The 27,738-nt window shown below is 43.0% G+C and overlaps 1 protein-coding gene and 1 long non-coding RNA gene across 2 annotated transcripts in view; one reads left to right on the top strand and one right to left on the bottom strand.

Moving 5' to 3' along the window:
* The window catches only part of CHID1 (chitinase domain containing 1), a 780,048-nt gene that overhangs the window by 438,388 nt on the left and 313,922 nt on the right, over nucleotides 1-27,738 (bottom strand). Inside the window, exons 9-10 of the mRNA XM_029582484.1 lie at nucleotides 11,556-11,567; nucleotides 8,918-9,019 (exon numbers count right to left, since the gene is read on the bottom strand). Of these exons, the coding sequence (XP_029438344.1) occupies nucleotides 8,918-9,019; nucleotides 11,556-11,567 (114 nt within the window). The remainder of the gene's footprint in view (nucleotides 1-8,917; nucleotides 9,020-11,555; nucleotides 11,568-27,738) is intronic.
* On the top strand, nucleotides 17,129-22,371 carry LOC115079215. Its single transcript, XR_003853224.1, has 3 exons — nucleotides 17,129-17,258; nucleotides 21,159-21,285; nucleotides 22,084-22,371. It is a non-coding gene; the product is annotated as an uncharacterized LOC115079215 (long non-coding RNA).

The following is a 27,738-nucleotide window of genomic DNA, read 5'->3' as shown; positions in this document are numbered from 1 at the left end:
TAATAACTTAATGAATATTTACAGTAACATTGTTACAGTAGCAGGTGATGGTTATGAGTTGTCCGGGAAGGCTTGTTTAAAAAGCCAGGTCTTTAATCTTTTGCGGAAAGTTGGTAGGCAGGGTTCTAGTTGCAGATCAGTGGGGATGGAGTTCCAAAGTGAGGGTCTGGCTGTTGAGAAAGCCCGGTCTCTTGCTGTTGTGTGTCGTGTGGATTTTGTGTTCGGTATCTGAAGGGATCCTCGATGTACTTCTCTGATTGGTCTTTGAGAGATATGAAGGCTGAGCGGTTATTGAAGGTCCAGGGAGGTGTAGTGATGGATTGACTTGTAGATGATGGTGATAGTTTTGTAGAGGATTCTGGCTTGGATAGGGAGCCAGTGAAGATTTTTTAAGATGGGTGAGATGTGGTCTCTTCTTCTGGAATTTGTAAGGATTCTGGCCGCTGTGTTTTGTACCATCTGCAGCGGTTTGGTGTATGAGGATGGAAGTCCCAGGAGTATGGCGTTGCAATAATCTAATTTTGCGAAGATTATTGCTTGAAGTATGGTTCTGAAATCTTGAAAGTGGAATAGAGGCTTAATTCTTTTTAATACCTGTAGTTTATAAAAGCACTCCTTGGTGGTGCGGTTTATAAAAGCTTTCAGGTTCAGATTGTTGTCAATAATGGCTCCTAGATCTCTGACTTGAGAAGATAGGGGGATGTTTGAAGTGTGAGAGTGATGATTAATGTTTTCAGGAGTAATGAGAATTAGTTCGGTTTTGGCGGAGTTTAGGATGAGATTTAAGCTGGTGAGGAGGTCATTGGTTTTTGATTGGCAAGATTCCCAGTATTCAAGTGTTTTGCCTAGTGATTCTTTAAGGGGAATCACTATCTGAACATCGTCTGCATAAATAAGGTGTTTGAGATTGAGGTCCGTTAGAAGGTGGCACAGTGGGCGTAAGTATATGTTGAACAAGGTAGGAGATAAGGAGGATCCCTGAGGTACTCCTATGGGGGCCTTGAAACAGGAGGATTCCTTATTGTGTATTTTCACTTTGTATTCTCTGTTAAGGAAAGTTTTGAACCATGCTAGGGCGGTACCTGCAATTCCAATGGATGAGAGTTGTTTTATGAGGCTGGAGTGGTTAACCGTGTCAAAGGCAGCTGAAAGGTCCAACAGGATCAGAAGGAATGACTGGCCTTTGTCCATACCCATGATCAGGTAGTCTGTTAGTGATACCAGGAGGGATTCAGTGCTGGATGCTTTGCGAAACCCATATTGTGAGGGATAGAGGAGTTTTTTGTCTTCTAGGTAATCTGAAATTTGCGAGTTGACTAGTTTTTCCATTATCTTAGCTAAGAATGGTAGGTTTGCGATCAGTCTGAAGTTGTTTAAGTCATTGGGGTCCGCATTTGGCTTCTTTAGGAGTGGTTTAATGGCTGCCATCTTAAGGTCATCTGGGTAAAAGCCTTGTGATAGGGAGCAGTTAATGATGTCTGCTAGTTTTTGTGATATGATTTCTGGGATGGATAGGAGGGATTTGGTGGGAATATAGTCCGCAGGGTGAGAAGAGGGTCTCATTTTGTTTAAGATAGATTGGATTTCTTTGGCTGATGTGGGTTCGAATTGATCAATAATGAGAGATCTAGAACGGGTAAATGTGAATCAGTTATTTTCTCTTTGAGATAATAGAAGGACTAGGGGCAGTCCATGAAGTTAGCAAGTATCACATTTAAAACAAATTGAAGAAAATTATTTTTCACTAAATGCACAATTAAGCTCTGGAATTCACTGCCAGAGGCTGTGGTAAGGACACTTAATATAGCTGGGTTTAAAAAAGGTTTAGAAAAGTTGCTGGAGGAGAAGTTTATAAACTGCTATTAATCGACTTAGGGAATAGCCACTGCTATTACTGGCATTAGTAGCATGGGATGTATTTAATGTTTGGGTACTTGACAACTACTTGTAACCTGGATTGGCCACTGTTGGAAACAGGATGATGGACTTGGACCCTGGGTCTGACCCAGTATGACAACTTCTTATGTTCTTATGATATGTTTTTTCCAGCCAGGGAGTTCAAAGCAAGTTATAAAGTAGGGTTATCCTATGTGGTACAACATAGTTGGTTATACAGGCTATTTATTTATATATTTACTAGCAACTGTACCCATTCTACGCCTGGGCGGCGAGCCTTTTTATTGGGACATCTGCTCTTGTTTTGAGCCGAATTTCCCTTCCACATACAGGCTCCCTCACTCTCTGGCATACACACACATCCTCTCATATAGGCTCCCTCTCTGAAACTCACAGTCAAGCATCCCGCGCACTCCCCCTCTTACCAACCAGCTGTGTCTCGCACTCCCCATCACCCCCTCTCCTCTCTCACACACACATTCTCTCTCACCGGCATCCCCCTCCCCTCATATAGAAACATAGAAATGACGGCAGAAGAAGACCAAACGGCCCATCAAGTCTGCCCAGCAAGTTACGCACTTTATCCATTTTTTTCCCTTTTTCTCTCTCCCACCTGTTACTATTGGCTTCCAGTACCCTCCAGCCCTAATTCCCCTCCACCCAATTTAGAGAGCAGCTCTGTATCTGCATCCAAGTGACATCCAGCTCAATTAGGGGTAGCAACCGCTGTAACAAGCAGGCCACCCCCTTGCCCCATACTCTTACCCACCCCTGTTTTTTTGTTTTGTTTTGTTTTATTTATTTATTTATTTTGGAAATAGCAGCCCTCCATCCTTCCGCTCCGTGAAGGTGGAACACCAACTACTGGCCACTGGCAGTAGTTGGTGTTCCACCTACTGCCAGTGCCAGTTTCAGAGAGAGGCTCCCTCTCTCTGAAACCCACACTCAAGTATCCCCCCACCCACCCTCTCTTACCTCCCATGCTCTCTCTCACACCCTCCCCATCCCCTCTCACCAACCATGCTCTGTCACCCCCCCTGTCTCACATACACATTCTCTCTCACTGGCATCTCTCCCCCATGCTCTCTCTCACACCCTCCCCACCCCCCTCTGACCAACCATGCTCTCTCTCACACCCTCCCCACCCCCTGCTCACCAACCATGCTATCTGTCACCCCCCCTCACACACACATTCTCTCTCACCGGCATCACCCCCCATGCTCTCTTTCACACCCTCCCCATCCCCCTCTGTCCGTGCTCTGTCACACCTCCTCTCTCACATACACACCTCCCCTCATATAGGCTCCCTGTCTCTGAAACCCACACTCAAGCATCCCCCCACCCACCTTCTCTTTCCTCCCATGCTCTCTCTCATACCCTCCCCACCTACCTCTCACCAACCATGCTCTCTGTCACCCCCCTCTCTCACATATACATTCCCTCTCACCGGCATCCCCCCCCATGCTCTCTCTCTCTCACCGGCATCCCCCTCTCCTCATATAGGCTCCCTCTCTCTCTGAAACCCACACTCAAGCATCCCTCCACCCATCCTCTCTTACCTCCCATGCTCTTTGTCACCCCCCTGTCTCACACACACATTCTCTCTCACCGGCATCCCCCCCCATGCTCTCTCACACCCTCCCTACCCCCCTCTCACCAACCATGCTCTCTGTCACCCCCTCTCTCTCACACACACATTGTCTCTCACTGGCATCCCCCATGCTCTGTTTCATACCCTCCTGCTCTCTCTCACCCTCCCCTCCCCGACATACATTATCTCTCACTGACAAAAAGCGGGACCCGCACTGTTCACGGCGAAGATGAAGGCCTGGCGCACCGTTCGCGGCGAAGATGAAGGCTCGGTGCACCGTTCGCGACACACGAGGACCTTCTATTTTTGGCGCAATCAGAAAATAGCAGTGGAGACCCTGGCATGCCGTGAACAGAGCGCATCCCGCAGCACACGCTCCGTTCGCAGCGAAGATGAAGGCCTGGGTGCGCCGATCATGGCACACAGAGGCCTTCCTTCTCGCCGCGAATGGAGTGTGTGCCGCAGGACGTGCTCCATTCGCTGCATGCCAGGGTCTCCTCTGCTATATTCTGCCCCTCCCGTGATGGCCGCTGTCCTTCCTACCTCTGCCGTGTTTGAGCCGCCTGAGCCATCTATCAGCGGCTGGGAAACTCAATGCCACTCGAAATTAGACTGCAGAGAAGCTTTAAACTTTTCAAAGTAAGTCTAAAAACCTGGCTTTTTAAACAGGCTTTTTATAAGGAGGACGAAGAAAACAAATGAGCGCATAAGTAAGCACCAAACAATCAGTTTTTAAAATTTTTCTTTCCTATCTCCTAATACATATTAGAGTGTTAAATTTATATAGGAACTGTAAAGAAGTTTTTTCAACCAACATATAAGCAAAATCAACACATAGCTTTTTATATTATAAAAAACATGTAACCGTTCACTAGTGGCACATCTATAATATGTAATCTATACCAATCAACTTTTAATTCTATTTGTGCCTTTTTGTAAACCGTTGTGATGGTGAATTCACTTAACCATAGTATAGAAAAGATTTTAAATAAATAAAAATAAATAAATATATTTTGTAGCGCCATCTATTGGCGGGCTGCGGAACATCCGCGATCACTGACGGACACACTCCAAGCCCGATATATTATGGATTTATTTAAAATTCCTATACCATGATCCTTAGTGGCTGTACTAGTTAGTAAGGGAAGCATAAAGAGTTACTTTAGTCCTATATGACAGAGAAAATACAGTTATATGTACATGGTCAGCACGAAGCTTGTTGGAAAGTACTGAATATTTTTGCCAGAAAAAAATAACACAGACACATAGTATTGCTTAAAGAAATTACAGACTTCTGAGCTATTACATAACCCCTTGCTCCCCTAGCACTTCCCCCTCCACTCACCCTTTGCTAGAATTAGTTTGGAACGCTTCACAGCCTATAGCCCCTCCCTTCGTTTAACTTGAAGTCTGCAAGCTTCAAGATCACAAGCAGATAGATAATGAGTACAAAATGGAGACAGAACTTAATTAAAGGTATAAGAAAACCACTTACTTAGAGAAAACCAGGAGAGAGAAAGTTAAAGGTTTTCTGGCGCACTTTAAAAGCCCTTTGCGTGCCAAAGCCAGGAGATAACACATGTGTCTCCGGCCGGCGCATGCTGCATGGATTTTAAGAAGCGCCCGTGTACGCGCGGATCTCCCAGTACGCGCACAAATAGAAAAGTTCAAAAATAGGGTGGGGCATGGGCGGGCCAAGTCTGTAACATGAAGTCTTGTATAAGTATTTACGTGCAAAAGGGCACGCTGGGGTCCCCTTCTACATAACTTAACTTCTGCTATGTACAGCGTGTAAGTAATAAAATAACAAAAACTAGGCTAGTCAGCGGGGATTCAAGGGTCAGGGCTAATAGGGTGAAAGGAAGGCAAGTCAGCTAGGTTTAGGAAGTCTTATCCTTTACTTGGGCGAACTGGTAATGAATTGGGGAAACCCCCCCACTAACAAGCTTGAGGCAGCATTTGCACGCACATATGCGCATCAATATAAAGTTTGTGCAAATGTACATGCATATAGACGATTTTATAACACGTGCATATATGCATGTATGTTATAAAACTGCAGCGTCCATCTGCACGAGCCGGCAAACGTGCACACGTGTGTATGTGCGCGGGTCTTAAAATTCACCTCTTTGTGTCCATTGCAAGCAGTTACTAGTGATGAGAGCTGAAACACCAGGCAAATGCCCAGGACTTTTATTATCCGAGACATTAGTTATACATGTGCTGATTTTTTATTAGATTCAGAGAAAAATGCAAGAGCACATGTGAGAGAAAATGTCTATACAAGATGGTGATTACAGGAAGTGTACAAACCATGAGAAATTCACCATTTTTAGAGTGGTCCTGAGACACACACAGTAGTTTTTCTTTATCAGTCATTTTGGCCAAACTTCAGGAGTTAGAACAAAGGAAACTGTTCTGAACATGCGCCAGCCAAGGACATAATACAGGATTTGAGGTGGGATAGGCAGGACTTATGACAAGAGCTGAACAGAGAGAAATGGCTCAGAGTCTCCGGTATTGTATTATAATCTGTTTGTTATTTGTTTCCCAGAAGTTCTTATAAGCATTTGGTTTATGCATATATTACACAGAAAAAAAACAGCTTTTCATACTTTCACATAAGTTGTAGTCAAGTGTAATTATTTTCTTAGTTGTGTTTGTATGATCCAGACTACAAGGCAAATACCTCATTCTTTGCTCATTACAGTGACTTATATCACACCATTCATAAATATATAAAGCAGATAAAATTAAAAACATGACTAAATTGTCATGCAACAAACATCAGTTTCCTTCATATCCAGTTAAACTAGATGAGATTAAACACCTCCCTAAATAAAAAAAATTTAAATCCTTCGGAAGGGCATCATGAAGCCTGTTCCAGAGCAATGGAACTGCCACTGAGAACAACCTGTCATAGATTCAACTAACCTGACCACACAGGACCAAAGGAATATTTAGCAGGCATTGCCCAGATGATCTTAACTTTCACTCTGGTTGGTATATTTTTAACAGAGAGCTAATACACTGCAGGGTATTGTTAATCAGCACCATATGAACCATCGATAAGATCTTATATTTCATTCACCAGTTAACAAAGTGATTATTATATTGAAGAAATATTGGGCAGGATTTTAAAAGGGTTACGAGCATAAGGTACGCGCGTAACCCTTTTAAATCGGCAGGCCCCGACACAGCGACCTGTGTCGGGGCCTGCCGTGCCGGTGCGCGTAAGTTAGTACTGCCCGGAGGCAGTAGTAACTTACTGCCCGGAGGCAGTAGTAACTTTTAAGATAAAGGTAGGGAGGGGGTTTAGATAGGGCTGGGGGGTGAATGGAAAGTTCCCTCCGAGGCCGCTCCGATTTCGGAGCAGCCTCGGAGGGAACGGGCAGTGCGCACAGGGCTCGGCGCGTGCAAGGTGCACAAATGTGCACCCCCTTGCGCGTGCCGACCCCGGATTTTATAGGCTACGCGCGTATCTTATAAAATCCCGCGTACTATTGTTCGCGCCTGGTATGCAAACAAAAGTACGCGCACGCGTAGATTTGTAAAATCTACCCCATTCTGTTAGGATATGTGCTGCTGAACTCTGAATAATCTTTAACACTCTCAAAGCAGACGAGGGGAGACCAAGATAGACAGAATTACAATAATCCAGCCTGTTATGACCAAAGATTGTAAAACTGTTTGAAAGTCATTAGTTACCAAATATGGTTTGAGTTTATGAAGCATCCTGAGATTGAAAAAGCAATCTTATACCACTACTCTCACTTGAGCTTTGAATGATAGCTTAGAGTCAAATATGACTCCCAGATTTCTAACCTTATTGACAATGGGAATCAAATATCTGTCAAACTGAAAGCTACAAGGAAATTCTGGAGAAGAAAATCTGCTTAAGATTGATTATCTCTGTCTTGACCAAATTCAATACTGATTTACTGTTTGTGAGTCAGCTCTTAATAGCTCAAATAAATGGCTACAAGACAAAGTGTATCAGATATAATAAGAAAACATTTGAATGTCATCTGCATACAGCAAACAATTTGCATATGGGGCTGAGATAAATATTAAACATCATAACAGACAGTTATGATGTCAGGGGTATTCCATTTGATAATGGATACCAAAATAAAGGCTGGGAATTATATCTGACTAGTTGCAAACGATCTGAAAGTAAATTCGTACCTGAGATTCCTAATTGAAATAAGTATGCTGTGTTCCAGAGTGTAAAAAGCTGCTGAGACACAAGTATGTATTCAATACCTTCATCAAAGCCAAGATGAATATTGTCTAGACAACACACACATTCTGTACTGTATTTTGGATGAAAGCCAAATTGAAAAAGATAGAAGATATCATATTGGTCTATAAATTCATGAAGCTGTTTTAGGACTGCTGACTCAATTACTTTTGCCACAAAAGAAATGGGTGAAATTGGACAGAATTTAGCAAGATTAATTGGTTCAGATTGCAGGGTTTTTGTTTTTTTTTAGCAATGGTCTGATACTTGCTTTAATAATGGAGGTAAATAATCCTTCATCAGGGAAGCATTAACTAAGTGGGTTAGCGAGACACTGATGTCATTGATTACAGCCTTTAACACCACTATACCACATGGGTGCAACAAACAATTTGCCAAACTTACAGATTTTACAATACTTGTAATTTCCTTTTATGAAATTATTTCAAATTATCTCTATCAATTCTCAGGATCTAATGACTTAACAGTGATATTATTTGTAACTGATGAAAATTGAATAATTAAGTCAGCTACCTGTTTGTAAAGCAAAGGTATCAGGATGCAATTGATTTGGACATTGAGGCTGATTAGTCAAGATATTATTTGTACAACTGGTAAGACGGGAAACTACACGGAATAATTCACGAGAGTTTATTACCTTTTGCTTGAAAAGTCTTGTAAATAAAAGCCTTCTTCTCTGTACCTGTTAAGGATATGTTTATATTGTACCAAGTCTAAGTCAGAGTGGGATTTATACCAGCTCCATCTTATTGTTTGCACATCTTACTGCATGGATGTATTTTTCATTATAATAAGAATAAACAATTTTGAACTACACCAGTGCCATTCTAAGTACAAGCGTCATATAGATGATCCAAGCTCCCATGAAAACCATGGGTCCTTGTTGCCTCTATTAGGCTGGTACTATAAGCTGCGAGCTACAGGTGAGGCTATTGAGTACAGTGTTATACAACAGTCCAGATAACTAGAACCTCAAAACAAGTAAAATTTCCGACCCATTCTGCTAAGCTATACGTGGATCTCTGTTTCAATTTGCATATCTTTGTTGCTGCATCACAGCATTAAATAAATGTCACCAAACCCATTTTATCAATCACAACTGTCTCTCTATAACCTAGTGAATCATATAGTCCCCAGCAGCTCATTTTGTTTTCCCCTGTGCTTACCGTTGAGGAGTTGAATAGTCATAAGTCATTAGGCTGAAGCTGTCCACAACTGCGGCCAACTGATCAAACTCCTTCTGCCCAAACATTCCCAACTGGTTAGTCCTTAGAAAAAGAAACAATGTTAAATTATTATTTTTCACAGTTCTGTGCTGTTAATTTAAACTAAAAATAGTTTTAGGTAGCAGTAGCATTAACACTCAGCAGGTATAATAGTAGTAGTAATGAAGTAGCATGAACAGTCTGGCTACTAGACCATATTGTGCCAAACAGAGAAAAAATGAGGTTGATATTCAGAGGAGCAGCGAGTACAAAAGTTATTCGGATAACTTTACCCAGATATTCAACAAACATAGCTGGATAAATCTGCTGTTAAAAATACTTGGATATCTTTACACATATAAAGTTATTTGGCTATATTTAGGATAGCATTTTCCTCCCCAGACTTACCTAGCTTAGAGATACATCTCCAGAATTCTATTTTTATCCAACTAAATTATACCTAGGTAATGATTTACACAGGTAAAATTCACTGCAGAGAGGAAGGGAATTTTAAGTTAAAAGTTAGCCAAATCCTTTTGAATATCAACCTCAATATTTAAAACAGATACGAAATTTTCAAAAGTCAGTAATTATTAAATCGGATATAAAAGCAATAAATATGACCATTAAAATGAATTTAAATTATAGTGAATTAAAATTTCAAATACTAGTCAATAGATTTTTAAATGATCAAAATATCCCAGCACCCAAGAGAAAGTCTAGGGTGATGGGCTGTCTGGAGACAGACAGTTTTGCATAAAGGTTTAATTTTCAACATTAAAGTTAAGCCTCTGGCAAAGTTATTAAGGAGGGAATGATTCTCCTGAGAGCAATCTCAGCTTCATTGGGTAAAGGTTATTTTCAACAGAGTATATGTCAGGCCTATGTTCCATGTTACTCTCAAATTTGGACAAGATTGATGAAATTTTGTGGAAGTTATTGTGCCTCATGAATGGACTTAACCAGTATCTAAGAGTTTATTTTATATGAGATGAAAAGTGCTAAAAAGAGAGGAAAATCCCCAAAATATAATGAAATCACTGTGATTAAAATGAAACCAAGAGCATGAAAGAAATTCAGAAGAATCAATGTGTGAAAGAAATGAAAATAAAAAGATTTAGGGCCAGATTTTCGAACCTACGCGCGGTCGTAGATTTGTGTGCGCAACCCGACTTGCACAAATCTACGCCTTATTTTATAACCAGCCGCGTGCATGTTATAAAATCCGGGGTCGGCGCGCACAAGGTGCACACTTGTGCACCTTGTGCGCGCTGAGCCCTAGGGGAGCCCCGATGGCTTTCCCCGTCCCCTCCGAAGCCACTTCGAAATTGGAGTGGCCTCGGAGGGACCTTTCCTTTCGCCCCCCACCTTCCCCTATCTAACCCACCCCCCAGCCCTACCTAAATCCCCCCCACCTTTATTATTTAAGTTGCGCCTGCCTCCAGACAGGCGTAGGTTGCATGATCCCCCGGCCTAGCGGGCCTTCGGAGGCCTCTGGCCATGCCCACGCCCCGCCCCTTTTTACGAGCCCCGGGACATATGCGCGTCCCGGGGCTTGCGCATGTCGCCGAGCCTATGCAAAATAGGCTCAGCGCGCGCAAGAGGGGTTTAAAAGGGTTATGAGAAATTATTACGCTCGTAACCCTTTTAAAATCTGCTCCTAAGAATCTCAATCTATGACATATGCCAAAGCTGCACAGGAAAGTTCCAAGCAGAGTTTCATCACATATAAGAACCTAAACCCAGTTACAGTCAACTTAGGATTAAACTAAAGTAGCATGGAATATCCAAACTTTAATGCTTGCTTCCATTGCTTAATTCTCTGCATTCTTGCTGAGACCTGCAGTACTATAGTATCCCTTCTGCGAAATCTACGAGAAGTAGAGAGATAGTGGATGCCCTTCAAGGGGCTCTGCTCAAACAAATAGTAATAGAACCCACGAGAGAGGGTGTGATACTTGATCTAGTGCTTACTAATGGTGATAATGTCTCTAATGTTCAGTAAGAGCTCATCTGAGCACCAGCGATCATCAGACGGTGTGGTTTGATTTTGCAAATAAGATATAGAGAAGACCCACCAAGACCTGAGTTTTGAATTTCAAAAATACAGACTTTGTTGAAATAGGGACATACCTAGAGGAAGAACTGGAAGGCTGGGAAAAAATGGGTGATTTGGAACAATAGTGGGCCAAGTTAAACGGAGCTATTACAAAGGCAACAACTCTATATGTTAGAAAAGTAAACAAGAGTAAGAGGAATGCGAAACTGATCTCTAAGGAAGTGGCTGAAAAGATAAAGGCAAAAAGAATAATGTTTAGGAAGTATAAAGGATCCCAAAAAAAGGAACACAGAAGAATATCTGTTAAGACTGAGGGAGATGAAGAAAGAATTATGGAAAGCAAAAGGTCAAGTGGAAAAAAGGATGGCCAAAGAGGTAAAGCGAGGAGAAAAAACATTTTTCAGATATATCAGTGAAAGAAGGGAGGTCAGACATGGTATAGTGAAACTGAAAGGTGGCAAGGAGCAATGTGTGGAGAGTAACGAAGAAATGGCAGAAATATTAAACAAATACTTCAGTTCGGTGTTCACTAAAGAAGACCCCGGAGAAGGCCTGTTGCTCATTAACAAGACTGTAGATTTTATTTATTTATTTGAAGGTTTTGTATACCGACATTCGTTAGGAAAACATCACATCGGTTTCCATAGAACAATAAATAGCCAACAGGGCTTTACAATGAACCTGATACAATAAACAGGGGAGGGGGTGAAGAAGGAGGGGGCGGGGAGGAGGGGGAGTGGGATTAGAGGGTGTGGGAAACCAGGGTTATAATGTACATATGGGTTAACATAAAAACATAGTTAAATACAATTATAATTAGCGTACATGAGAATTATAGTTAATATAAATATAGATAATGTACATTGAAAACTAGGAGGATAGAGTTAAGAATGGGGTATTCGGTGGGGGCCTAGGGGTGTGAGGGGAGGGGTAGGAAGTGGAGGCGGGGTAAAGGACGGTGTCACACTTGACCCACAATTCAACCTACAGAAATTTATCTCCACCATCAAAGACTGTTACTTCAAATTACACACTCTCAAAAAAACTCAAACCTATTCTGCACCTCAATGACTTCAGAACAGCCCTACAAGCCCTCATTTTATCTAAAATAGACTATGCAAACGCTCTGCTTTTAGGTCTCCCGAAGAACAGCCTTGCCCCCCTGCAACTACTTCAAAATGCTGCTGCAAGGATATTGAAAGGCACCCGCAGAAAAGAACACATCACACCTATCCTCAAACAACTTCACTGGCTCCCCATCACAGCCAGAAGGAAGGAATAGGGGGCTCATGAGTAGGCTCGGGCGAACAACCAGGTCTTGAGGTTCTGTCTGAATTTCTTAGAGCAGGTTTCAAGGCGAAGGTGGGTGGGCATAGAATTCCATAGGGAGGGTCCAGCTAGGGATAACGCATGTTGCTTGGTGGTTTTTAGATGGAAGAGTTTGGGAGAGGGTGTGTTAATGTTTGCGGTGTAGGGTGCTCTGGTGGGTCTGGAAGAGGAACATATGAGTAAATATTCTGAGAACCAGAGCATGTCTGGATTGTGGATGGCTTTGTGGATAAGTATGAGGGTTTTAAATTGAATTCTGGCTGTGATGGGGAGCCAGTGAAGTTGTTTGAGGATAGGTGTGATGTGTTCTTTTCTGCGGGTGCCTTTGAATATCCTTGCAGCAGCATTTTGAAGTAGTTGCAGGGGGGCAAGGCTGTTCTTCGGGAGACCTAAAAGCAGAGTGTTTGCATAGTCTATTTTAGATAAAATGAGGGCTTGCAGGGCTGTTCTGAAGTCATTGAGGTGCAGAATAGGTTTGAGTTTTTTGAGGGTGTGTAATTTGAAGTAACAGTCTTTGATGGTGGAGATAAATTTCTGTAGGTTGAATTGTGGGTCAAGTGTGACACCTAGGTTTCTTACAAGTTGCGAGAGGACTGGAGGAGAAGGGGGGAGTTGGCTGAGGGTATGGGTATGTGGGGGGAGTTGGCTGAGAGTATGGGTACGTGGATGATGGCTTGTGGTGAGATGATCATGAGTTCCGTCTTGTTAGGATTTAGGGCTAGATTGAGTTGAGTGAGTAGACTGTTAATGGAAGAGAGGGCACTGTCCCATCCTTTTAGGGCGTTGGGGATGGAGTCGGTGATAGGGATAAGCACTTGCACATCGTCGGCATAGACGAAATGCGGGAGGCCGAGATTTGAGAGTAGCTGGCATAGGGGGAGGAGGTATATGTTGAAGAGTGTGGATGATAAGGAGGAGCCCTGGGGTACGCCCCTTGTGATGTCGATTGGCTCGGATTCATGGTTTTCAATCTTTACCTTGTAGTGTCTGTCCTTTATATATGAATTAAACCAGCGAAGAGGGGTCCCAGAGATGCCAATGTCGGCTAGCCTGTCGAGTAATATAGAATGGTTGATAGTGTCGAAGGCTGCGGAAATGTCTAATAGGGCAAGGATGAATGTGTGACCTTTGTCAAAGCCTCTGATGATGAGGTCGGTGAGGGAGAGTAGTAAAGTTTCAGTACTGAAGCGCTTTCTGAAGCCGTGTTGTGATGGAAAGAGAATCTGGTGCTGGTCTAAGTAGTTTGACAGTTGGGTATTAACTGTTTTTTCAAGGACTTTGGCAACGAAGGGGAGATTGGAGATGGGTCAGTAGTTGGATAAATCGGAGGGGTCAAGTTTCGGTTTCTTAAGGATGGGTTTTACTATGGCTAATTTGAGCTGGGTAGGAACATCTCCGATGGACATGGAGGTGTTGATAATATCAGCTAGCGGTTGGGAGATGCTATCTGGGATGGTCAGCAGGATTTTGGAGGGGATCATGTCAGAGGGGTGTGTAGCGGGTCGCATTTTCTTGAGTATGGCAGATATTTCAGAGGAGGAGGTACTTTCGAATGCATCCATTTTGTGGTCTATTTCTTTGGGGGTGAATTTGTTAGGTGAGGGGGCAAGGGGAAAGCGGGAGGCAAGGGTAGAGATTGTGTTGTGGAAATATTGGGCAAGCTGGTTGCATTTGGTGCTAGGGTCTTCACATGTGGATGTCTTGGGAGCTGTTTTGGTGAGGTTAGAAATTATAGAGAGGATGGAGTAAACTAACTCCGTTCATAGAAGAGAATGTATGGGAGGAGCTAGGCAAACTGAAAGTGGACAAGGCCATGGGGCCAGATGAGATACACCCCAGGATACTGAGAGAGCTCAGAGATATGCTGGCAGGTCCACTGAAGAATCTGTTCAATAGATTCCTGGAATCAGGAATGGTGCCACAGGATTGGAAAAGAGTAGTGGTGGTCCCGTTTCACAAGAGTGGGAGCAGAGAAGAAGCTGGAAACTATAGATGTTAGCTTCACCTTGGTGGTGGGAAAATTAATGGAAACTCTGCTAAGGAAAGAATAGTGAACAACCTACAATCTGATGGGGTGCTGGACCCAAGGCAGCATGGATTCACCAGAGGAAGGTCCTGTCAGACAAATCTGATTGATTTTTTTGATTGGGTAACTAGAGAATTGGATCAAGGAAAAGTGCTAGATGCGATCTACTTGGATTTCAGCAAAGCTTTTGATATGGACCCGAATAGGAGGGCTTGTGAATAAAACGAGAAGTTTGGGAGTGAGCGCCAAGGTGGTGGCGTGGATTACAAACTGGTTGAATGATAGGACACAGAGTGTAATGGTAAATGAAACCTACTCTGAAGAGAGAACTGTTACATCTGTTGGTCGCAGATGGCTGCGACCGTGAGTGCTCATCTCCTACACTGCCTTCCTGCCCTCCCCGGGGCTGCTTGCTGCAAGGGCTTGTCTGCAACGCTGCATCCCGAGGGACTCTCCTCAGCGGCATGGACGCTGCTGCTCCCTGCTCTGACGCTGGGCCCTCCTAGGCGCGTGTGTGCATCACAGGCCCCGCCTATGAAGCCTCTTCGGCAGGAACCTCGGGGGCATCCTGCTGTGATGACGTCATTGGCCTTCCCTTTTTAAGCGCCGCCGTCACCCCAAGGAAATTGACTTGGCAACAAGTTCCATCCTTGGACTCAACTGCTGCGGATACTCCAGTCATCGTCTGTTGCCTTCTTTGGACCCTGTCTGGCACCCGTTCCTCGGGTGTCATTGGGGAAGCTTCTAGGAGGTGGGAGTAGGGGTGGTCTCAGCTCAGGATGTGCATGTGGGACACTGGGGGAGGGGGGGGGGCGAGCTCAGATCTGGATTTTGGCAATGTAATATAACAGATTTAGTATGTGATGATAACAAGGAAAGACTTAAACCATTAGTCTCAAGTATTACACTCAAACCTCAAGCTTACCCATTACCTCTATGCGGATCACATACAAATCCTTCTCCCGATTACAGAATATCTTCAAAAAACCACCACCCACTGGAATGACTGCCTTCAGCCAATTAAAGACTTACTCTCTAGCCTCAACTTAGTATTGAATGCCAATAAAACTGAAATGCTAATTATCTCCCATGACCCCCTCACCATCTCATCAAGTTCCTCTCAACCAAACTCAAATAGCATGTTCTCACCTGACGTCAGGGACCTTGGAGCCTGGCTAGACAACCATCTAAACCTAAAAATGTTTATAAACACTACCACAAAGGACTGCTTTTACAAACTGCAAGTCCTCAGAAAGCTAAAACCCCTCCTTTACTTCACTGACTTCCGGCTAGTACTCCAATCCATCATATTATCTAAGCTCGATTATTGCAACTCCCTTCTTCTCAGTCTCCCCACAAATACCATCAAGCCCTTACAGATGGTACAGAATGCCGCCGCTAGAATCCTCATAAACTCTAACAAAAGAGATCATATCACTCCAATCCTTCGTAACCTACACTGGCTTCCTATTAATCACAGGATCCGCTATAAAGTGCTCACAATCGTTCACAAAGCAACATACAAACTTGCTCCTATCATGTTAAGCACTCAACTTCAACCTCATACATCTTCCAGACCAATTAGAAGCGCATACAAAGGCACACTGCATGCCCCACAGGTAAAATCATCATTGAGTAAACGAGCACTATCTTCAGCAGGCCCCCACCAATGGAACACGCTCCCCCCAGATCTAAGACTAGAACCAAGTCATCAGGAGTTCAAAAAAAAGCTAAAAACCTGGCTTTTCCGCCAAGCCTTCCCAGACTCTTAATGCTGCCTATACGCGATGATAAACCCAAATTATGGGATACCTCACTGAGTTTTACTATTATGATTTTTTCAACTGTACTATGATTTTGAGTTCAAACGTTTCTTGTATTTATTCTGTATTTATACTGTATTTACACTATATTATAATATTACTATGTTCAATTGGTATTTTGTTCTATTGTTCCATGTAAAGCCCCTACCCCTTTTTTAGGCATTTCACTGTTTTATGTAAACCGGAGTGATTTGTATTTCTTACAAGAACATCGGTATATAAAAAATTATAAATAAATTATAGTAAAGGTGAAATTACAAATTATAACTTCCTCTGAGATATTTAAGATAAGATAAGATTTGCCATACTGGTTCAGACCAAAGATCCATCAAGCCCAGTATCCGGTTTCCAACAGTGGCAAATCCAGGTCACAAGTACCTGGCAGGATTTCAAAGAATAAATAGATTCGATGCTGCTTATTCCAGGGATAAGCAGTGAAATTCTGCAAATTCACCTTAATAATGGTTTATGTACTTTTCCTTCAGGAACTTGTCCAGACCTTTTTAAAACACAGCTACACTAATAGTTTTCACCACATCTTCTGACAACAAATTCCAGAGTTTAATTATGTGCTGAGTTAAAATTTTTGTCTCTTATTACTTTTAAATGTACAACTTATTAACTTCATTGTGTGTCCCCTAGTCTTTGTGTTTTTTGAAAGAGTAAACAATCAAATAACATTTACTCATTCCACTCTACTCAGTATTTTGTTGACCTCTATCATATCCCCCCCTCAGCCATCTCTTCTCCAAATTGAACAGCCCTAACTTCTTTAACCTTTCCTCATAGTTCTATCCCCTTTATCATTTTGATCAACCTTCTCTGTACCTTTTCTAATTCTGGTTTTGTTTTGTTTTTTAGATGTGATGACCAGAACTGCACCCGATACTCAAGATGAGGTTGCACCATGGAGGGATAAAGAGGCATTATGATATTCTCTGTTTTATTCTCCATTACTTTCCTAATAATTTCTAGCATTCTATTTATTTTCTTGACTGCTGCTGCACACTGAGCAGAAGATGTCAATGAGGATCAACATTGTTGCCTAGATCCTTTTCCTGAAAGGTGATTCCTAATGTGGAACCATGTATTGTGTAGCTATAATTTGGGTTATTCTTCTCTAAGGGGCGGATTTTAAGAGCCCTGCTCGCCTAAATCCGCCCGGTTTTGGGCGGATTTAGGCGAGCAGGGCCCTGCGCGCCGGGAAGCCTATTTTACATAGGCCTACCGGCGCGCGCAGAGCCCCGGGACTCGCGTAAGTCCTGGGGTTCTCCGAGGGGGGCGTGTCGGGGGGCGTGTCGGGGGGCGGGCCCGGTCGTTGCGGCATTTCGGGGGCGTGTCGGAAGCGTTTTGGGGGCGGGTACGGGGGCGTGGCTACGGCCCGGGGCGGTCCGGGGGCGTGGCCGCGCCCTCCGTACCCGCCCCCAGGTCGCGGCCCGGCGTGCAGGAGGCCCGCTGGCGCGCGGGGATTTACGCCTCCCTCCGGGAGGCGTAAATCCCCCAACAAAGGTAAGGGGGGGGTGTAGACAGGGCCGGGCGGGTGGGTTAGGTAGAGGAAGGGAGGGGAAGGTGAGGGGAGGCCGTTAGAGGATTCCCTCCGAGGCCGCTCCGATTTCGGAGCGGCCTTGGAGGGAATGGGGGTAGGCTGCGCGGCTTGGCGCGCGCCGGCTATAGAAAATCCATAGCCTTGCGCGCACCGATCCAGGTTTTTAGCAGATACGCGCGGCTCCGCGCGTATCTACTAAAATCCAGCATACTTTTGTTTGCGCCTGGAGCGCAAACAAAAGTAGGCTATTCGCGCTCGTTTTAAAATCCGCCCCTAAATGCATCACTTTGCACTTATGCACATTAAATTTCATTTGCCATTTGGAATCCCAGTCTCCCAGTTTTCCAAGGTCCTCTTGCAATTTCTCACAATCCTCTTGTGATTTAACAACCTTGAATAATTTTGTGACATCAGCAAATGTTAACACCTCACTCGTTCCCATTTCCAAGTCTTTTATAAATATGTTAAAAAGCAGTTGTCCGAGAACAGATTATTCCACTTTTCCCTATTGAGACAATTTACCATTTAGCCCTACTTTCTGTTTTCTATTTTTTAACCAATTCCCAATAGAACATTGACACCTATCTTATTTTTTTAGACTTCTGGCATTTTATATAGACATTTCAAAGTATGTTTTTTGTTTGTATTAACAACCTGCTTATCAGTTGACATGGGTAATTTGGGATTTTCTGCTCTGTCTGATCTTTACTTAAAGGCACCTGGGACATTTTAGTATTTATTGTAACCCCTCTCCTAGAATGTCCTTGTTTCCCTTTTCTGTTTGTATCCTTCAAAGATACATCATTTCAAACCATGCATTTCTGAGCAACTGTCAGTTTTCCCCTTTCATCTAGTTTGAAAAGCTGTGCTATCTCCTTTTTAAAGGTTAATCCCAGCAGCCAGGTCACACTCTGGTTAAGGTAGAGCCCATCCTTTCGGGGAAAACCCCCCTCTTTCCCAAAATGATGCCCAGTTGCTAACAAACCTAAAATCCTCTTTCCTACCCCATCGGCTCTTCCATGCATTGAGATTCTGGAGCTCTGCTTTAAAGAACAAAGCCACTTTATAACTAACTGTGAATGCTGCCAAAATGGAGTTTCTGGACTAACAAAATGGATGCTGGACCTGTTTTTCTCTACACTCGGTATGCAAACCTGAAGGAATCTCCTGACAAGCAACTGAACACATTGCATAGCTTTCTCTGCAAAGAAAGATTATTTGCAGAGCAAATAACAAACAAGGAATGAGTCTTCTTTGAACACAAGGACTGTATGTGTGGAAAACAGGCATAGTTAGGCGTCCCCTGAAACTAGCTTAGCTATATGAAACCTCCTATCAACAGCAACAAATTTATTTGAAAGACGTTTACTTCAAATCTTTGGTGAATGCCTCTCTGCCCAAGAGATGACCTCATAGTTTTAAGAAAAAAACATTGTGAAAAAGCAGCTCCATGTAGACTGATCATACCACTACTCGTGGACTTTGCATTGTCATGTTTGTATGCATCGATGAATAATGCAAATTTAAACCTTTATAATGTGGAGAAGAAGGAAGCAATGGAGCAGCACCAGAAGACCTGAAGCAGCAAGATACACTCCCAGCCATTCTTCAGCCTCTAGGGCCAAGTCTCTGTATCGGCTGAGTGCTGTTCCCATGAGGCAGAGATGAATGCCCTAGCAGCCAGCAGCAGAAACAGGTTCTGTATGAGCCATCCTGGTCAAGGCTCCCAGGGCCATCATAGACTATGCTGGTAAGACACTGGAGCATTTCTTTTAAAGCTCTTACTAGTGGGAGGCAAATCAAACCAAGTCACTTACTAAAGTGCAAGTTAAAGTTAATTTGATGCTAGTGCCTTGTTGATTTTATGACAGTTGTGTAAGAACAGAATTATTTACCTATTCTAAAGTTTTGGTAGTGTATAATTCTTCTTTTCTGACCATTTCTAAGTTGTGTACTAACCCTATTGGATAATCTAACTCTCCCCACAATAGAACTCAATTTATAAGACAAACAGAATTGTGAACTTTCTGATAAACTCTAACCAAAACTAATAGGGTAAAGTTGTGTATAATTTATATGCTAAGTACCCTATATGCCTGCCTCTGGTGGTCTGCACATGGAATGGGAAGCATATTTGAGAATGCTACTCTGAAGGTTCTGGATTTCAACTTTCTACCTAAATCCTAATTTTGGCTTCCAGAACTTCTCTCCTGCACTTTCCTAAGTCTTTGGCACCCAAATGTACCAAGACAGCTGGCTCCTCCCAGCACTATCTAAAATCCTATCTATGTGACGCATGATGTTGACATCTTCGCACCAGACAAGTTACCAAGGGATCCTCACGTCCACCAGCCACCTACATTCCTAATAATTGAATCACCCTCCTGGGCACGTGCCCCTGGAGACATATCCTCAGTGTGAGAGAATACTACATCACCTTGAGGGCAGGTCCTAGCTACAGGATTACTTCCTGCCTCATCAAGGTAATGCTCTCTCTCCAGGTAACCTTTCTCGCTCCAGGTGAACTTCCCCATGGAACATGCAGAGTATAAGAAAATTCTAAATAAATAAATAAGGCAGCACAGGGACAGCAGGACATGGTGTGGGAGATCTATGAGTAGGGTTACCTCTGCCCAATCCAATAATTAAATCTGAGCTGGCAAGCCTCCTTTAGTGGCTCCTATACCGCGAGTGGTCTGCCGGCCTTTTCTTTACTTTAGCTACCAGCAGGGTGGAGTGCGCCAGGCGGCCCTACAGCCTCCGTTCCATTTTGGCTGCGGGTTGCCCAGTCCGCTGCCTCCTTGGAGCCGCCACCCTGTGCAAGTGCACAGTTTGCACAGTGGCTTGCACCAACCCTCTCTCAGTGTAAAAGATTGGATAGCCTCCCTCTCGCTGCTGGACTACAATCTGCACTATAATTTTGTTGATTTATTAAGTTCAAATTTCTAAGGGAGTAGGAATGTAAAAATAATCTAAAGTACTTTTAGTCTATTGATTTATTTCATATTTGTCTGTCAGTGACCTTCAAAACACTGTGAAGACTGAAGCCTACATAGCTCAGAATGAACTCCAGAGTCTTCTCCCAAGGCTGCGGGGTAAAGTATACAAATAAGTCTAAGAGCAGAGGAAATCCTATGGCCTGAATTCAGAAGGGACTGACTGGGACCTGTAGCATGGTTCCAGTTACTCCCCTAAGCTGTATGGAAAGGGACATTCCTTTTGGCTGGACATCATAGCTTGTTGTTGCCTGCTTTTGGACCTGGGAGCAGCAGCAATCATCTCCAGGTGTATTAAGAGATTGCATAGAGCCATGCTACTCACTTCAGATGTCAGTAAACTACATTGCCACATACTAGTATGGATATTACAGTGACAGCTAGAGTGCACCCTTAACTTTGTTATCCTATTTCTCTTTATAGATTGAGGTTCTGAAGAAAAAGGCCCGGTGTCTAAACCACATGCAATAGAGGTAGCTGGACCAGCTGCGAGCAGAAAAAGATGGGGCCAGAGGAAAATAAATATTGCCGTCAGGGAGATGTGCACAAGGTTTGTCTATGTCCTGTTTTCATCACCGGCTCAGCATGACCCTTTCTCTGCCTTCTGCTTGCTTAAACACTCATTCGCATACGCTTTAGTCAAGGTCAGGGACACTCCAATTGGTCCCCAAGCCAGTAGGGTTTTCTGGATATCTCTAATGAATATGCAATAGATGTATTTGGTAGCTTTACCTCCTTTATATGCAAATACTTCTCATGCATATTCATTTGGGATATCCTGAAAATCCTACTGGCAGAAAGGCACCAGAGGACCGAAACGAGCACCCCTCCTCTAGTCATGTGTCTGGGTCATGGCCAGCACCTCTGGCCTAGCTGTAATACTAAGTGAAAACACACATTTTATCTTTTATCAGAATTTTATCTTTTATCTATCTTGTCTTTTGGACAATCTAGCATATAATATTGGTGTTTCACTAGCTGTAATACCTGCAGGGTTTTTTCCACCCACTCAAATAGCTGCCCACTGATTTATATGGCCTCTATCATATATAAAAATTGGTACAGCATCATGGCCTTAAACAAGCCAATGCTTTTAATCCTGACACCTAGTCTATCTCTGTCACAAGCAACGTACCATAAAGTTGCCTAACGCTGAAAGCAAGCCTCCGTATGTATAGAAATCATAGTATGGTCCTGCCCCTCAATATGAGAAGGGTATGCCATTGTTATTTTCTCATGCAGTTCTCTCTGAAAAGGAATGTTCGCTAAATGCCAGTATGATAGTGCCCAGCACACCCTGCAGTACATGAACACATCTAATGAAACACATTTTCTGTTCTCTTCACAGGTGACAGATTCTTATCATCTGAGCAGAAGCAGGAGGAGTAGGAGGCAGAAGAGGGGGGGGGGGGAGATGGCAGCTCCTGCCACTGACAAAATCTTGGCCCCACCTACCCCAGCAGCCAATTCTACCACTAGGGAGGAGCTGGATGTTCCTCCTTACCCCCATCTACCACCAAGGGAGCCAGCGGTGAAGGTCCAGCCCCTTCACCTCCAACCAGCAAGCCCCTGGCCTCTCCCATTCCCCATCCCAATAGGGCCAATTCCCTGTTTTACCCAGGGATATAGGGATGCAGGCAGGCCAGACCTTGCTGGCTGGCTGAGGGAGGCTTGGAACCCCCCCCCCCCCCCCACCCCCAACCATCCTTTCCTACCCAGCCTGGGGCTTCTGAGCCAGGCTAATTGTCTGATGTGCCTACCCAAGACAAAGAACCTTAAAATCACGGGACTTCTGGAGAGGGTCTGGAAAGGGTGGTACAGGAGGGTTAGAGGGATGAGGGCTGACCTCCAGGGTCTGCCTAATATGGTGGCTGCCAGGGTGAGGTGCTCTTGCGCCTCACTATGGCAGTACAGTTTATAGTTATGAGGCTAAATTATATGAACCAGATTCTTAAGTCTGCAGTGCCCTGCCTACCTAGATTGCCCTACCTTGTCCCCCCCTTTTTTTAAATGTTAACAGTTTTTTAAAAAGTTCTAAATGTTTAAGAGTAAATTTTTCTTACATTTTTAGGTGTTTATGTGTGTTCATCACTGATTACATACAAAGAGGTCAATTTTGAAAGCATTGCTTGTGCAAAAATTCCCACTTATACACGTATGTGGGCTGAGCGTGAGCAACGCAGAATTTTTTTCAAATTCTCTTTATTGAGCCACCAAGACAGTACAACCATTGTTTGAAGTTAGATTCAAGAATATACAAAAGAAAAGACAAAAAAAAGACATTAAAAAACAAAAAGATTCTGTATGAGCCACAACAAGAAACATAAGGGCAACTAGCCTCAGAGGTACAATGTTTTTTTTAACGTTACTTAATCCAAAAAGATCAATTCCCCACATACACCAATCCATTCATCCAAACCATTCACGGAATCATTGGACAAAATTATCTCACTTCATCATATAGGAGTCAAGAATTAGAAAATATCCAAAACTGGTGAGCACCCAAATGTTACTGATTAAATCCCAGTACAGATCTCAATATCTTAGCACTTAAAGAACCTCACTTAAACAACTCATCACCTTATCCCATAATCTAAAAAATATCCTTTGGGCCACCAACGATCTGGGATGGTGAATGGTCAGCTTACTTCTATGTTCCATCTAAGCATTTTGCAACATTAAAGATCTCCAGTTATTAAAAGCCAGAAGTTCATCAGTCTTCTAAGAAGTAAGAATTACCTTTTGGGCTACAGAAAAGCCATTGCACAAAAATCCCCCCCGCTCCAGATAAATTCAGAGTGTTATTATCAAAATGTAAGTAGACAAAAGATCTCTTCCATACCACTGGCTTCCCAAAAATCCGCTCATTAAATGCAAAAATTTCACTTCAAAAAGCTTTCAATTTGTGACAGTCTGTAAACATGTGATACAAACTACCTTTCTCAAAAATTACATTTCAAATAAATTTGAAGGCCAAAGTTAAATTTTATAGCCTAACAGTCTAGTAATGTATACTCTGTGAAGCAGTTTAAATTGTATGACCCTCAAAGCAGCCGATAAGAAATATTTATACAATTTAGTAAATCCAACACAGGAAGAGGTGATACTCTGCTCTCCAAATATTAACCACACATGAAAGTAGAAAGCAGAGAATATTAGACAGTCCAACACTTGTAAATTGCAAATCAAAAATTCTTTAATTTTTACTCTTTCCAAGCGGCAACTCCAAAAGCTCTAAAGCAATACAGTAGTTTTTAACCAGGTCCCCCGACACGGACCGTGTTTCGCTAAGAGCTGCGTCGGGAGGGACTGAGTACAGTGTATAGTTTCAACCACTACAAAAGAAATAAAATGTATACATTAGTAACCTGAAGACTGTACAGGGGCAAGGTTATGTGTCCCGGCATTTAGAGTTAACCTTGCCCCTGTACAGTCTTCAGGTTACTAATGTATACATTTTATTTCTTTTGTAGTGGTTGAAACTATACACTGTACTCAGTCCCTCCCGACGCAGCTCTTAGCAAAACACGGTCCGTGTCGGGGGACCTGGTTGAAAACTACTGTATTGCTTTAGAGCTTTTGGAGTTGCCGCTTGGAAAGAGTAAAAATTAAACAAAGAATTTTTGATTTACAATTTACAAGTGTTGGACTGTCTAATATTCTCTACAATTTAGTAAATGCCAGAATCATGAGGTTATCATTTATGTCCTCCTTTCCTGAATACACACTCCACTGCGCAGCTAATCTAGTTAAATGAAGAGATGGCAGCAATGACTTAACATGCATAGATCAAATGCCAATCTTATTATATTTTGGTACAGTATCCAAAAAGGACTCCTCTGAGTCATTCAATGGCAACAAGTCAAAATTTCCTTTTGTCAGGTGTAAACAATAATGTATGCAGAGAAAATGAGGCAAAGAAGAAGCTTTATAGACTGTCCTAAAAAAGAATGATGGGGTATCCGTTTTTATTGGCGTGGTTTACAGGCCTCCAAATCAAATAGAAGTACTAGACAGAGATCTGATTGAAGACATAAAAAAGATGAGTAAGAAGGGTGAAGTGGTGATTGTTGGAGATTTTAATCTACCGGATGTAAACTGGAGAATCCCTTCTGCTGAATCTAACAGTAGTGGATGCCCTGCAAGTGGCTCTGTTCAAACAAATGGTAATGTAGCCTACAAGGGAGGGAGCTACACTCGATTTAGTGCTCACTAATGGAGATAATGTCTCTAATGTCCGGGTGGGTGCCTACCTCAGCAACAGTGATCAACAAACGGTATGGTTTCATATCACTAATACATTACGGAGAAGTCGCACAAAGACCAGGGTTTTATGTTTCAAAAACACAGACTTTGTTGAAATGGAGAAGTACCTGAAGGAAGAACTAGAAGGATGGGAGAAAACGAGAGATGTGGAACAACAGTGGGCCAAACTTAAAGGAGCAATAACTGAAGCAACTAATATACATGTAAGAAAAGTAGAAAAAAAAAAGCAAGAAAAGAATGAAACCTATCTGGTTCACAAAGGAGGTGGCTGATAAAATAAAAAATAAAAGAACAGCATTTAAGAAATATAAAAGATCCCAAAGGGAGGATCACAAGGAAGAATATCTGATAAAACTCAGGGAGACGAAGAAATTAATCAAGAAAGCGAAAAGTCAAGCAGAAGAAAGGATTGCCAAAGAGGTAAAGCGAGGTGACAAAACGTTTTTAAGATACATCAGTGAAAGGAGAAAAGTCCAAAGTGGTATAGTGAAATTGAAAGGTGAAAAAGATGATTGGGTGGAGTCAGTTAAAGAAATGGCAGAAATATTAAATGAATACTTCAGTTCGGTGTTCACTAAAGAAGACCCCAGAGAAGGACCGTCGCTAGTTAACAAGAAAATGGAGGGAATGGAATGGATGAAATTCCATTTACAGAAGAGAATGTATAGGAAGAGCTAGGAAAACTGAAAATGGGCAAAGCCATGGGGCCTGATGAGGTTCATCCCAGGATACTGAGGGAATTCAGAGATGTGCTGGCGGCTCCGCTACGTGACCTGTTCAATAGATCCCTGGACATGGGAGAGGTGTCGAGTGATTGGAGAAGAGCGACGGTGGTCCCTCTTCACAAGAGTGGAAGCAGAGAGAAGGCTGGTAACTACAGGCCGGTTAGCCTCACCTCGGTGGTGGGAAAAGTATTAGAGTCGTTGCTGAAGGAAAGAATAGTGAACTATTTACAAGCAGCAGAATTGCTGGACCAGAGGCAGCATGGTTTCACCAAGGGAAGGTCTTGTCAGACGAATCTGATAGACTTTTTAGATTGGGTGACTAAAGAATTGGATCAAGGAAGAGCACTTGATGTCATCTACTTGGATTTTAGCAAAGCTTTTGATACAGTCCTGCACAGGAGGCTTGTGAATAAAACGAGAAGCTTGGGAGTGAGTGCCAAGGTGGTGGCATGGATAGCAAACTGGTTGAAGGACAGAAGACAATGTGTGATGGTAAATGGAACTTACTTGGAAGAGAGAGCGATGATGAATGGAGTGCCGCAAGGGTCTATGTTGGGACCGGTCCTGTTCAATATCTTCGTGAGCGACATTGCGGATGGGATAGAAGGTAAGGTTTGTCTATTTGCGGATGATTCTAAGATTTTCAACAGAGTGGACATGCCAGAAGGAGTGGAGAGAATGAGATGGGATATAAGGAAGCTGGAAGAGTGGTCGAAGATATGGCAGCTGAGATTCAATGCCAAGAAGTGCAGAATCATGCATATGGGGTATGGAAATCCAAAAGAAATGTATTCGATGGGGGGTGAAGGACTGATGTGCACAGAGCAGGAGAGAGACCTTGGGGTGATAGTGTCTAACGATCTGAAGTCGGCGAAACAATGCGACAAGGCGATAGCTAAAGCCAGAAGAATACTAGGCTACAGAGAGAGAGGAATAACGAGTAAGAAAAGGGAAGTGATTATCCCCTTGTACAAGTCCTTGGTGAGGCCTCACCTGGAGTACTGTGTTCAGTTCTGGAGACTGTATCTCAGAAGGGACAGAGACAATATGGAGGCGGTCCAGAGACAGGCGACCAAAAAGGTGGAGGGTCTTCATCGAATGACTTATGAGGATAGATTGAAGAATCTAAATATGTATACCTGGAGGAAAGGAGGAACCGAGGTGACATGATACAGTCTTTCAGATACTTGAAAGGTTTTAATGATCCAAAGACAACGACAAACATTTTCTGTTGGAAAAAAATCAGCAGAACCAGGGTCAAGATTTAAAACTCCAGAGAGGAAGACTCAGAACCAATGTCAGGAAGTATTTCTTCACGGAGAGGGTTGTGGATGCCTGGGACGCCCTTCCGGAAGAATTGGTGAGGACCAAAACTGTGAAGGATTTCAAAAGGGTGAGGGATAAACATTGTGGATCCATAAAGTCTAGAGAATGTAAAAGAAATGAAGAGAAGAAGCATGCGGGTGGCTTACGGGAATGATGGCTACTACCCTTATTCAATAAACATTCACATGGTTAATGCGACTCCAACATTGCTCTATGCTTTAACGGCAAGAGGAAATGTGGGAAAAAGGATCTGCATTCACAAATAAGCATGGGAGTAGCTTGCTTGTTATGGCAGATACTACCCCAAACCAAATTAGCCTGATACTTCACTTTCAATGCATATCCAAGCAGCTCTCTGCTTCAATGACAGGGGGGGATGAAGAAAAGAGGATTCATATTCAATCAACCAACAAGGACTAAATTGCACAGGCTGGAAAAACAAATAAGCATGGGAGTAGCTTGCTTGCTAAGGCGGTTACTACTCTGAACCAATCAAGCCTGTTACTTCACTTTGAATACATATACAGTGCAGCTCACTGCTTCAACGGCAGGGGGGAAATGAAGAAAAAAGGAATTATATTCAGACAACAACCAACAAGGACTAAATTGCACAGGCTGGGCAAACAAATAAGTGTGGGAGTAGCTTGCTTATTATGGCGGTTACTACCCCTAAACAATTAGGCTTG

Source organism: Rhinatrema bivittatum, chromosome 17 (genome assembly GCF_901001135.1).
Source record: "Rhinatrema bivittatum chromosome 17, aRhiBiv1.1, whole genome shotgun sequence".
Classification (NCBI taxonomy): domain Eukaryota; kingdom Metazoa; phylum Chordata; class Amphibia; order Gymnophiona; family Rhinatrematidae; genus Rhinatrema; species Rhinatrema bivittatum.
Note: the sequence above shows the minus strand (reverse complement) of the source record. Positions and strands in the feature narration are given on the sequence as shown.